Genomic DNA, 13,858 nt, shown 5'->3' on the forward strand with positions numbered 1-13,858 from the left:
TTACAAGATAGCATTTAACATTTAAGTTTGACTGTATCTTCAATTTAGCACTTACTATTTAGTATTTACATCACCAATTATAATTTCATTGAAATAAAATTCAAAATGAAGCAACTTGTCCTTTATTACAAGTGAAAACTGGAAAAGCCTTTTTTCTGTTTTGGCTGAAGCACAAATCTACAGACTATTAGCAGAAGATAGAGCCAAAGACAATTCAGATGACAGATGACATGACTCAGGCCTATGCATTTTACTCATCCTCACCTTCATCAATTCCAACCCACCGTGTAAATGCAAAAAGAAACTCCTTGAAGTTCACCATTCCATTTTTATCCCAGTCCATTTCTTCTGCATTTTCGTAAATAAATAAAATAACTGTTAATGAACAGATATAAACTCATGAAGAAACAATAAGAGACAGGATTGCTTTTGAGTTGTAGTTGCAATGAAGATTTAAGGATGCACGCGGAGTGAAGGTTCGTTGTCTGTTTTAAATTAAGTAAATAAAAATCTTACAATTTTGATTAGGCTTAACCCAACCCTTATATAACTCAATGAGGCCGAAGTGTGGACAATGTGGGAAGCCCAACAAGTGATCTAGGATAGCCTCTGATACCATCTTAAAATTTGGGTTGGGCCTAACTCATCCTACAAAAGCGGCTTGTAGGGTGAGAGTTGCCCCCACTTATAAACACATGCAATATCTCTAAGCAATGTGGGACTAAATTCACCCCTTTAAACCCAACACAATGAAGGTGTTGGAGGCTGCAAAGGCAAGTCAAATGCCAGCAATTTAAGCGGCTAGGGGCGGACCACAATGAAGTCAGAAATTCCAACAATTATAGACCTTATAAATGATAGTTCTATGTTTCCGGCATGAGCATGGTAAATGCTAATATGGTTGGAAACAGAAGAAAATAACAGGTAATTTGACAACCTCTGCAATATGAGATTACAGACGATACATTCACCCTGCCATGTTCTGAGTTCCTTAAATGTTCTGCTGCTAATGTTATAAAAAACGTAATAGATGTTCTTCATTTTAATCTCTTTTTTTAATCAAATTAGAGGTACACATTTTTCTTGGGAAAACATGTTAAAGCAGGTTTCAAAACATTAGCATATAATGCATGCCCCTAAGATGAGTATGTGTGCAACTTGAATGCATATGCATGTGTATTTAAACATAGAGAGGAAGAGACAACTAACCAAATCTTTTCATGGCTATTCTTCCAGAAGAACGTTCCCCCGATGTAGTTTCATTTATAGCTTGGACCATTTCATTTTTGCTGACATATCCGTCCCTATTCTTGTCTAAGAATACAAATGTATCAACCAATGTCTCAAATGTGGCCTCCAGATTCGGCATGCCAATTCGTGATTTCTAGACAAGTCACGGAGAACAATTTGAAATGGCAACAAAACACGGAAACTCGTGACTTATAAACTATCAATGAAAAAGGAAGACATGGATGAGATATGTTTTCCTGCCTACTACATTGCATTACTTCAAAGGTTCAATGTTGGTAACCTAACATGTTCTTCAATTTTGACATATTTTTCAATCATTTTCATTGGATGAAAAAATTATAACTTAAAATTCTACGGTATCCTAAAGAAAAGCATGACTAGAAAAGCAAGGCCATAAGAGAAAAACTACATAGAGCCATTAACATTGCAGTGCTCATGAAGTCCAACCATCACCTGAAATTAAACAAATAATTTTTGAAATAAAATACAAAAGGTCGGTCGGTGTTAAATGTATAATATCCCCAAATAATTCAACCAGAGATCAAAACACACAAGACATGATATGTTTTTTTTCCAAAGAGTAGGTGTTACTAATTTATTTTCAAAATTTGAATTTTTAAGAATCCCTACTTGTATTGTGTATGATAATGAAATTAAAATGACGCAGATAATGTGTTAGGATACAGCATGAAGTGCCTTAGGGTCATCTTTGAAAAGGTAGACAAGGCAAAGAAGTACAATAAACTCATTGAACTTCATTCCCAAATCATCATTAAAGTCACATGCTTTAAAAAGATCGTTGATATCTTCCTCAGAAAAAGAAATTTCCAGCTTACTGAAACATTTCTTCAACTCTTCTTGATCTATTGCCCCGTTAGAATCTTCATCTGTGGCAAAAAACAAACGTCTGTTAGCAATTATATTAATATATGTCAATTTGGCCATGTATGAATCGGTGACAAACATACTAATGACATATGTGCCACCGCTAAAGCTTTTGAATGAGCTCGATATTTGCTGTTACAATCACATAAAAACGTACTGCTTATTAACTTCAGCATGAAATAAAATCAAACTGAATTCTAATATATAATGCAACTTTGATTATATGATTCACTAGTGTTTCATGATCTAGTCATAACAAAAGGATTCTATAAAATCAACTATTTCTCAGGCCAATGTACTATATTTATAACAAACTTCTTTTTTGGATAAGCAAATGTTAGTTATTAGTTTCTATGTTAGTATTTTTTCCGTCACTGGAGTTTGAGCCTCGGTCTTTCAACTCCTTTAACCCTTAGCTCAAACTATAAGCTACCCAACCACCCTTATATCAGTCTTTTGTTAGAAGATATATCAACATAAATACAAACTTAACAAGACCATAAATTTGAAGTGGAAACCTACCAAACTGCTCAAATATGGCTCTGCATTTTCTGAAGCTCTCGTCAATTTTTGGAAATTTTAGTATTATAGTATTGAATGATCTCGTGGTACATCCATGACATTCCCTGCGCTGCATTGCTTCGACCATTTTAGCCTCAAGCTTAGTTTCTGGTACCCAAGACTTTTTGGGCGAGTCACCCTTTCCTAATGCACCTCCCATTGTCAATCAATCAACCAAAGTTCTCCTCAGAAATGCTATCCCTCGTACCTAACAAGCAACACGTAATTTCATAACATCTCGCTATTACACAAAGACATAGGAAAACCTAATTGGCTAAGTTACAAATAGTCTGAACAAAAAGTAAAAATGAGTTTTCACTCGATGTCACTATCTATATGCTTTTAAATTATTTGTTTTTGTTAGTGATATTCATTTAGACAAAAGTTAGTCTGCAAAAGTGATTAACAAGACCAAAGATCTTAGTGTGAAGTTCAAATGTCGTTTGTTATAATAATGTAAAGAAAAAAATGGAGATCATCATCATACATCAGCTTCGCTCATGCAATTTGAGACAATTCATTCAATAGTCACAAATAGTAAATAGTGCTACCATGCTTATTTCAGTTAACCTAGCTAGCGTGTTTAGTTCAGTGGTGAAAAAATTGATTCAGAGTGAATTGATTCTAGATAAAAGTGATTTATGTTGGGATAAATTCTCCGTCAATTTCATAAAATAAAATAAAAAAAAAACACGTTTAGCCTCAAAAGCTACACATCGTAGTTTCAAGTAGAATCAGTTCTGAAAGGCAGAATCAATTCTACACGCGAGCAACCAAACATATCAAAATCAACTCTACACATTCAGAATCAATTCGAACGCCCTAATGATTGAGAATGTAAGGCATATTCGTGGTGAATGTGATTCCCTGAAAGATTAGAACAAGGATTGAAAGAAAAAAAGCATGCAAAAGCCGTTGAGCAATGAATCTAAGAGAATTAAACTGGAAAGTTAGACGAAAATGAAAATTGAAAGAGTAGAAATAAATATTACAGAAAAAAGAGTAGAAAGCGTACCTAGTTAAAAGGTGTTAGGATGATGAGTGAAGATCGAAACTCAAAAGTGATTTGAGGGTGTTGAAGATAGCATAGTTATTAGAAGGTGGTGGTGGTGGTGGCGTTTTGGTTTTTGAAGAAAGATGAAAAGAAGAATGGGAAAGAATGTTTGTTTTGTTTAACTAAGTTTGGGCCTTCGTGTTTCTCTAACCCTATTTTGCGCTGCTCCCACCACCTATTCTTCTTATTCTCTATCTGTGCGCATCTTTGTTCTGTAAAAATAAGGATCTTATCGTAATTTTATTAATTTGTTTGTAAAAAGAAATACTATTCTTCAGAAATTTTAGATTTTGATATTTGGCATATGTTTCAAAGATAATGCTTATTAAAAAATAAAGGAAAAAATGTAGATGAGTGGAAGAATGATAAGTGGATCCATGCAGTGCATCCGAATTTTTTATTAAAGTATACAAAAATATATATTATTTTACTAGATTTTTATTTCTTTTTTGACTGCTTGACTAGAGATTTTTTAATGCATAGAGAACGGTATAACTTTGACAAATGTGACTAACTTGACCTACCACAGATAAAGGATCTCTATCTTTAGGAAGAGAAAGGTAGAGTGACTTTAGGCTAAAAAATGAATAAGACAAGAGAAATGATGTTTATTTTAGAGAGAAAAAATATGTGAGAGAAAGTAAATCATGAGAGAGATAGAAAGAAAGTTAGAGCATCTCCAATGATGCAACTTAGAGCATCTCCAATGGTGCAACCCATTATTTGGTTCTTTGTGGGACCAATTAGTTCACATCATCTTGAAGCAACTCACTTCAATTTTCACTCCAATGATATAATTCTAAAGAACTCATATTGGGTCCCACAATTTTACTTTGTATAATAATATTTTATTCATACTAAATTTTATTTGATTTAAAATAATAATTTAAATTATTTAAATTTTAATTAATATAAAATAAATAAATTTAAAATTATAATTTAAATTAATCTCAAATGCGTGACATATAATTAAAAACAATAAAAATAAATTACATAACATAATTACTCAAATTTAATTTTCATCGTCCTCATGTCCAAAACGTTCCCAAATATGCTCGACTAGATCTCCTTGAAGTTGGCGATGAACTTGTTTTTCACGAAGAGTTGCTCTTCTTTGTAGTCTTGTTGCAAGATTCGAATGAGGACCGCTAAATGTTTCAGTCGTTGAGTTGTTGTTACCTGCATTATCGTAACAGTAATCAAAATCACCTCCATATGTGTGTCGTTCGTCTTCGACAATCATGTTGTACAATATGATGCAAGCATATATGGTATGCTTGAGGGTTTCCATGTGCCAAGCACGCGCTGGACCACGTACTATTGCAAATCGAGATTGAAGCACTCCAAATGCACGTTCCACATCCTTTCTAGCTGATTCTTGGTGTTGTGCAAATAGTTTTCTCTTTTCTCCTTGCGGCATTGAAATGGTCTTGACAAATGTAGCCCACTCAGGATATATACCATCCGCTAAATAATACCCCATATTATATGGATTCCCATTGATTATATATTGCACAGTAGCAGCACGTCCTTCCAAAATATCGTTAAACACATTAGATTGGTTTAGCACATTAATGTCATTGTTTGAACCTGCAACACCAAAAAATGCATGCCAAATCCATAAGTCTTGTGATGCCACTGCTTCAAGCATGATCATGGGTTTACCATGATCACCTCGACAAAATTGTCCTTTCCATGCAACAGGACAATTCTTCCATTCCCAATGCATACAATCAATGGAACCTAGCATGCCTGGAAATCCACGTGACTCCCCCATTTGTAAAAAGATGCTCAACATCATTGTTATTAGGCCTTCTCAAATACTCAGCCCCAAATACCCCATTCACGCCCCTTACGAATCTCTCTAAGCACTCAATTGCAATGCTTTCACCAATTCGAACACATTCGTCTACAATGTCAGCGGAATATCCATATGCCAACATACGAATAGCAGAAGTGCACTTCTGCAATGGTGAAAGACCCATTTTACCAGTTGCATCGACCCTCATTTGAAAATATTCATCATGATTTCCAAGGGTTTCTACAATTCAAAGAAACAAATGCCTATGCATTTTGAACCTTCTACGGAATTGGCCATCCGTGTATATTGGATTTTCTGAGAAGTAGTCGTTGAATAATCGTATATGCCCTTCTTTACGATTCCGATCTATCACTGATCTTCTTTTTCGCCTTGATGAACTTCTAGATTGACGTTCCTTCTCGAGCATTGACAACAATAGTTCTTCATCTGTGTTGTCCATAAGTTCTTCTTCAATCACCTCCCAAAAAAGTTTGTTGAGGTTGTTTGAATTGTTTGAATCCATTGAAGTGAGAGAATGGTGATAGAAAATGATAGATGAGTGAGAGAATGATGATAGAAGTGTGATAGAAAAATGATAGAAGAGTGTGAAAAGAATGAGAGTATATATAAGGCTAGTTTGAATAATGGCTAGTTTGAATAACGACTTGTTTGAATAACGGCTAGTTTGAATAACGACTAGTTTGAATAACGGCTAGTTTGAATAACGGCTAGTTTGAATAACGGCTAGTTTGAATAATATTTAAATTTAAAAAATACTAAAACATTGCGTCTTATTACAATAGTCGTTGATACATAACAAGTACTACATAATATTTAAATATAATAAATACTAGAACATTGCATATTATTACCATCCATATTTTTCTTTTAGGTTATTACAACGTTTTTCATGAAATTCATGTTGACTATCATTCATCTTAGAAGTGTCTGACATTATGAATTGCATTGCTTCAAACTCCATCTTTTCCTTGACTAATTTGTTTTCTTCCTCCTTAATTCGTGCTAGATTTTCCATTACTTCCATTTTTTTTATTCCTTGTATCGGAAATAACACTAGAAGGAGGTTCAGTTGCATTTATATTTTCCTTTGCCTTACCTTTTCGTTTTGCCGCCTTTTGTCCCATTGGACGCTCCATTGGAGATGATGAGTTTAACTCATAACTTGAAGGTGTCTCTGAGTTTAGCGATGCCGTGTATGAACCGCTAACAGAATTCTTTGTTCTCTTTGAAGAATTTTCGGTGGATTCTCCCATCCATTTAGGTTCATCTTTTAAAAGCTGTCATGCATACTCAAGATTGAATGGCGCACCTTCATCTTGTTCATAAAAAGCATGCGCATTGATTAAGATATCTTTCTCTGATGCCCCACTTTTTTTTCCATGAACAGCTTGTTTGTAACACCCAACAAATTTTTGAACACAACCATTTATTCGATGCCATCGAGATTTTAATTGGCCTTGTAGCTTTTCTCGTGACTGCCCATGATATTGGTTATAATTATCGGTGATTCTTAACCAAAAGCTATCAACTTTTTGATTAACTCCCACAATTGGATCCTTTGAAATATTGAGCCATGATTGCATAAGAAGTGTATCCTCTTCCCTTGTGAATACCTCTCTAGGTTTTTTTTTAACAGAACGCCTTTGTTCTTTTTCAATTGTAGTATTTTCAATACCAACTTGAGTTGAAAATTGTGGAACTTGGCGTTCAGACATAAACCCATTTGGTGTTTCAGGTTCATGATGAGAAAAATTCACCCCATGAGTATTTATCTGTGGTCTAAAATAAATATTTGGGTTGTTTGGTGGCGGAAAAAATACGGTAGAGTTTATTGGCGGTGGGGGAAATTGAGAATTTTGCGGATTAGAATTTTGCTGATTTTGCATGAGATGGAACATAGATTGTTGAAAATTATATTGATTAGGGTCCATTTGCCCTTAACAATAATAATTTGAACTAAGAAGATGAAAAATTTGGTAAAATATATGATCAATTGAAGGCTAATAAGATGAAATTGTGAGAGAAAAATTTAAAATACTAGGAGTAAGGAATAAATTTGTGTGATAAAATTTGACTAACATTTGCTTCTATTTATAACCAAATAAATTATTAAAAAAAAAAAAAGCAAAAGAGTCGTTGCATAGCACAACTTCCAACTTATATTAATATTTTATTTAAACTTACCGTTGCAATGCATTTGAACGTTGGCATGCGTGGCGGAACATTCATTTTACCATTTGCTTCCAGCTGGCGTACGAAACGGCAATTGTTAGCCGTTAGAGATGGCCTTACATTTGAGTTCTTTATGGGACCCACTAAGCCACATCATATTAAAAGAATTTATTTAATTTTAACTTTAATAAAAATCTGATATGGGTCCCACAACTTTACCTCATAACTTGATTTGATTAGGTACTACAATCTTTTAGTTCTTGCATTGCAATGCAACTCTATTATGGCATGACAAATTTTTTAAATATTTAATTATTAAATTAATGGTACAGGTGGAGAACTCAATAGAAAAAACTACCATTGGAGATGGTCTTAGAGAAAGATAGAGAGTTGAAAGTTAGGGGATCCAAATTCGACGCACCACCGTCCACCGGCCGACCTGTCAAAATAAAAAGTTTACAATACTAGAGTTTGAAGTTTTTAATTCCTCTTTGCACAACTTATAATTTTTAAATTCTATTATAAATTCCCTTTAAAAAACATAACCAATGCGAATACGATTTGCAAAAAGATAAATAGTTAATTAAGAGGTGTATTGAAATGAGATTTTAAATATTTTTAGGCTAAATTACCTCCAGGGTCCTTTAAGTTATTTAATTGTAACAAGTCAGTCTTTTATGTTTTTTTTGTTACATGTGAGTCTTAACGCATGCACCGCTGACCTATTTCTAGTTTATTTTGTTCTATTAATTTTATTTTAACTTCTAAAATTCATATTAAATCCGTTTTTGGTCAAAAAATTTTGAAAAAATTTCGAAAATTATTTCTTCTTATTTTACACTTCGTGTAATTTTATGAGAATTTTATTTTCTGTTTTACTATTTTTCTTTAGTTTCTTCTTTTGCGTGCATTTTAATTGGTTTAAAAATACTTTTATGCACTAAAAAATTCTGAAAATTTTATTATATGATCCAATGATGCCCTTTGACCCATGTTACGTGACATATCAGTACCATTAATGTTTACTTCAGCTTTATTGGAAAGGATTTTGAGAAAAAGATCAACGGTGCAGGCGTTAGTTAACATAAAGGATCAACATGTAGCGAAAAAGGACTAACTTGTTACAATTAAAACATAAAGGACTAACTTGATACAATTAAAAAACTTAAAGGATCCCAGAGGTAATTTAGTCATATTTATATAATAAAAATATCTTATGGGATTTAGCTTTTTTTAAACAAATAATTTTTGTGGTAGCTCAACGTTCAACTATCAAAAGTTCGCCCAATTGTGTTTAGCCTAAGACTCGCCTAACTATCAAGAGCTCTTTCTAAAATATTAAAAGTCCATCCAATTATCAAAAGTTCGTCTAATAATATTAAAGACTCGTCAAATTATTAAGAGTTTGATTAACTATCAAGAGTTCCGTCAATATTATTAAGAGCTAGTCTCAATGACAGATTCAGAATTATTCTTTTGTGGAGGCAAATAAATAGTGTATATATTTTAACTTAGTTTATTAACAAAATTAATTAAATATTTATTGCATTTTTCTAAAAAACACTTCACATAAAATTATTTTTATAATTGTGCAATTGTTAGAAGAGGAATATAAGAAAAGATAAAAAGCAATACCTTTAAATATGAAAATATCTTAATGCATCTCTTGATACTCTTAGCAATCTGGCGAAATTTCAATTATGCCTCATGATTCCGTAGATACACATCCGGAAACACCTTTTTTTAAAAATAAAAATTGATTTTTTTCCGTATGTGCATCTACGGAAGCGTTAAAAACATAGTGAAAGTTGGGAAAATTCAAGATATTCCAGTTCAATAAATCTTCTGTAGATGTATCTAAGGAACGTGTTAAAAACAAAATATTCTGAAGATGTACCAACGAAGCTTTCTGCTGTATTTTAAATCACCTACATAAGCATTTCAATCAAAAACTCCAATATTTTTTAACAAAAATGGAACATCAAATTATAGTACATCAAAGTAGTGCAATTTAAAGGCAATGGAATATAGTATAACAAAATAGTACATCGTATAGATCATGTAAATAATGTCAAATATATAATAAAAATACAGATATCAATAAAATCACATGCATCACTACTGTGTATGTCGGACAACATCCTCATCCTTTACCATGCCTCTGGCCCCGCCTCAGCATCCACGTCCTCTGCTGACTACTCTGCATCTATCGTCAACTGCCTCACCGGTCCTGGCATGATGTCGACGGTATAAAAATGTTCCCTCTGTCACCCTCATGTTACCATCCAGTACACGTCTGTGATCAGACCCCTCAGGGAAGAAATCAGCGACAATGTATGCCTGCGCCATGTCAAGTATCTCACGATAGCAAGGAAGAACATCGTCAGTGTGGTCCAATTGAGACTGATGAGACTGCAAGATCTCCTCATGGGTTGGTCTGGGTGGTGATCTCGGTGCAGTGGGGATCATGTATGGGTGTGACACCGTGAAGTACCAAGTGATGTACCCATCGGTACAACTCCAGTCTCTCTATGATATGGTTGTCAGAGCCTCGTCAAGAACCATGTGATGCTCCCAGTCTGCAAAGACCTCATCTATTTGCCGACGGGTCATCAAGATACGAGCGGAGACAAGAGGGTCGCGAGGTATCATTTGACAGTACCCAAACTTACGCATGACGCGCTCCGGAAGATAACAAACAGTGATGGTCGAACTGGCTGCCAAGCATCTATAATATAGTGCAGTCATCCCACGGAACCGTCTCGCGGTGAGCAGCGTAGCAGTCATATTAGATGTCCTCAGCAGTCATGCGATCAAGATAGCGTTTGTAAGGATCCGACACATGGTTCCCTCCGAGGAGGATGAAGACACTAGCACGCGACATGACCTCAATTTAGTCTGACACCTCTCCCCAGTCAATGTTCATGGGCAAGTGTTATAATATCCAGCCCTGAAAAAAAGCGGGGATCAAACATTATCACAAATATATAATGAACCATTTTGAGAAAAATTATAGTGATATAAGATTGTTACCATTGAAAGGGAACAACTGCCAGCCACAGTCCTTGCCTTCCACAGGCATCCCTCTCTGAGTCTATGGTAGTTGTATGCCAGTGTAACCGCTCCCTAGTTGTACTCATGGATACGTTAGGTAGCTGATAAGTACCTCTGGTAAACGACATCTGTGTACGACGAGGTCGTGTCCAAAAACAACTGGGTGCCTAACAAAAATATCAAAAAACATCTCAATACTCGCTGCCTGTGTATCTCCACTTATACTGGGTCACTAGCAGCCTGTTGTGTCGCAAGGAGCTCGGCCTCGTTTTGGCGCGTCAAGAAGGAAAACCTCACGTGGGCGTCACAGGTCCTCTCCACCTCCTCAAGCGCGTCACCACAAGTATTTAATTTCTTATTCTCTTACTTGGTGTTCAATGAAGATGAAGTCAAGATGTCACACTAGAAGGTGCAACATCAGACACTTGCAAAAGCGGTAGAATATATTCTAATGGATCTGACCATTCTAATGCAAGGTGAATATCTTGGAGGATATAAACAAGTATATTCTATTGTGATCTATAGAAAAGGAAAATCTATGATATGTAAAGTATTAAAAGGTTCTTATCTTTTCCTTGAAAGAAAACAAGGTATGCTTCTGAGTTTCTCTATTGAGAGAATTACCTTTAGTGATGTTCAACCAGATATTGAAACATCATCTCAGCAGGTTGTTACTCCAGAAATTGTGAAAAGACTAGCAGACACTAAATAAGAAAGCTTTCAAGTAAACACATTTTTTTCTAAGAATGAGTTCATTATTTGGGTTTTTTTAGTCTGGAATCATCAGTATCTTCAGAGGAAATTACTAATGATGGTGAATATTGGAGTAAAAGATTTTGGCGAAGTCTATGAATATTGTAATATTGGAGGATATTCTGGTCACTTGATTTGAATTAATTGAATCTTGATATTTATTTAAGATTAGCTACTTTGCTGAAGTAAGATGTATTCTCTATTAGGTTGATTACTATAAGTGTACAATGTCAAACTGAATGTCATGACATTGTTGTGTGACAAGCTACTGCAATCAAGATACTCAAGAATTTAACTCTATTTACTAAAACAAGTCTTTGGTTCAAGTCACCATTGTGTCAAGAGTCTTGCTAGAGGCAAATATTGACACTCCTAAGATTAGTATGTCTGAGAAGTTGCAGGAACTATTTTCATTATAACTTGAGTTGCAAGTTATATCAAGAATATGAGGGGTAATTTTTGAATTGCACAATTGAAGAATTATAGTAGTAACTGTTTGGTCGGTCTGCCACCTATATGCCTTCATCCTGTGATATGTGCAATCTAAAAAAAAGCATTTCCAATGGCATGAACAATGTCATTTAAAATGTTGTAACATTTTCCAAAGATCAAAGCTGCTAGGGATGGAACCAGGTCGGGTCGGGTGCAAGTTTCACACTATCCAAACCCGCACCCGAAATCGGCACCCGAACCCAAATCCAAACCTAAATGCTGTTCGGGTGGCAAAATAACACCCACGCCCACACCCGTTGGGTTCAGGTTTTTTCACCCAAACCCGAACCCGCAGTAAAATACATAAAAAAAAAATACATTTTTCCTACAACTTTCCACAATATTATATATATATATATATATATATGTATATATATATATATATTTATATTATATATATATACATATATAATATTATATGTATATATATATAATATAAATATATATATATATATATATATATATATATATATATATATATATATAAAAATACAAATAAGCGGGTGTGATTTTGGGTTTCGGGTTTCACAATACCCAAACTTGCACCCGAAATATCGGGTGGCACCCGAATCCAAACCCAGTCAACTTGGATTTTCGCCCGTTGACTCGGGTTCGGGTGCGGGTGGGCCCCACGGGTGCTGGTCTGCTTGCCATCCCTAAAAGCTGCTAAGAAACATGTCTCTCTCCAAATGTGAATGGTGCACTGTTACTAAGGATGATTTTATTTTCTTCCAAAATTGCTCTCATTGAATGGACCGTCGTTACAAGCAAGGGTTCGTTACAATATAGGTAACTGTCCTTGTATTCAAAGTCTTTACAACCTCACAAACTGCATTTCAACAATGAGAAAATCTTCCAATGATGTTAGTGCTAAGAAGGTTCAGTTCTTGTTTGTCTTGAATCAATTCTTGCTTACATTGATTCTTTTGTATCAGGTTTTTTTTTTGCTCTATTTTTGTCAATTTTTGGCTAAAAAGTTGGAGAAAAGTGTCAGTAAGTCTAGGTCTAAGTCAAACGTTGTTTGATATATGCAACATTTTAGGCGGAGCATGACTGTCTGTCATGTGAGTCTTGAGTCTATTTGTGTGTGTTTGTTTCTGCTTCTGCTGCTACCTCTGTTATGGTTGTATTTGCAGAATGTCATGTTGATTGTTATAACATCATGTTTGTGTCTTATGGTCTGAGTTTTGAGCATAGTTGTGTCTTGTGTAGGGGTAGGAATAGGCCAGGACGACCTACAGGGGTCTATAGCCTAGCCTAGTTAAGGTCAGGCCAGACCAAGCCTATCTAATAAAAGACCAGACTTAGGCTTTTTTAAAAGCCTATTTAATTAAATAGACCAGACTTAGGCTATCAAAAAAACCTATGAAGCCTTATAGGCCGGCCTATATTTTCACACACACACACACACACACTCACACACACAAATGAAGAAAAAAAGCTATATATATATATATATATATATATATATATATATATATATATATATATATATATATATATATATATATATATATATATATATATATATATATATATATATATATATATATATATATATATATATTAGAATAAAGGCTAAATAGGTTGGCCTATATATGCATATATAGGTCGATCTATAAGGCTTCTTAAATAATATGAATTATTTGAAAACTTTCATGAGAATCAGACTTTTAAATAGACTTTCAGGTCTGGCCAAACTTTCAGGCAAGACTCATGCCTTTTAAATTTATTGTAGGCCAGACTCAGACCTTCTAAAGCCTAGCCTAGTAGCTTATTTCCACCCTCAGTCTTGTACGCTGAGTTATGTGAAC

At 34.5% G+C, this 13,858-nt stretch overlaps 2 protein-coding genes and 1 pseudogene across 2 annotated transcripts; all 3 read right to left on the reverse strand.

The window, feature by feature from the left end:
- Positions 1-13: 13 nt before the first annotated feature.
- Positions 14-3,941, reverse strand: LOC131624496 (probable calcium-binding protein CML21). Its single transcript, XM_058895450.1, has 5 exons — positions 3,713-3,941; positions 2,659-2,905; positions 1,936-2,138; positions 1,210-1,384; positions 14-348 (listed from the first exon to the last, which is right to left on the reverse strand). Exons 2-5 carry the CDS (start codon positions 2,855-2,857, stop codon positions 251-253), a joined length of 675 nt encoding a protein of 224 aa, XP_058751433.1. The 5' UTR covers positions 2,858-2,905; positions 3,713-3,941; the 3' UTR covers positions 14-250.
- Positions 3,942-4,763: 822 nt separating this feature from the next.
- On the reverse strand, positions 4,764-6,075 carry LOC131624456 (uncharacterized; annotated as a pseudogene).
- Positions 6,076-6,853: 778 nt separating this feature from the next.
- LOC131624457 (glutathione S-transferase T3-like) lies at positions 6,854-7,504 on the reverse strand. Its single transcript, XM_058895391.1, has one exon. It carries the CDS (start codon positions 7,502-7,504, stop codon positions 6,854-6,856), a length of 651 nt encoding a protein of 216 aa, XP_058751374.1.
- Between the last annotated feature and the right edge of the window lie 6,354 nt (positions 7,505-13,858).

Source organism: Vicia villosa, unplaced genomic scaffold, assembly GCF_029867415.1.
Source record: "Vicia villosa cultivar HV-30 ecotype Madison, WI unplaced genomic scaffold, Vvil1.0 ctg.000131F_1_1_1, whole genome shotgun sequence".
NCBI classification, from domain to species: Eukaryota; Viridiplantae; Streptophyta; class Magnoliopsida; order Fabales; family Fabaceae; genus Vicia; species Vicia villosa.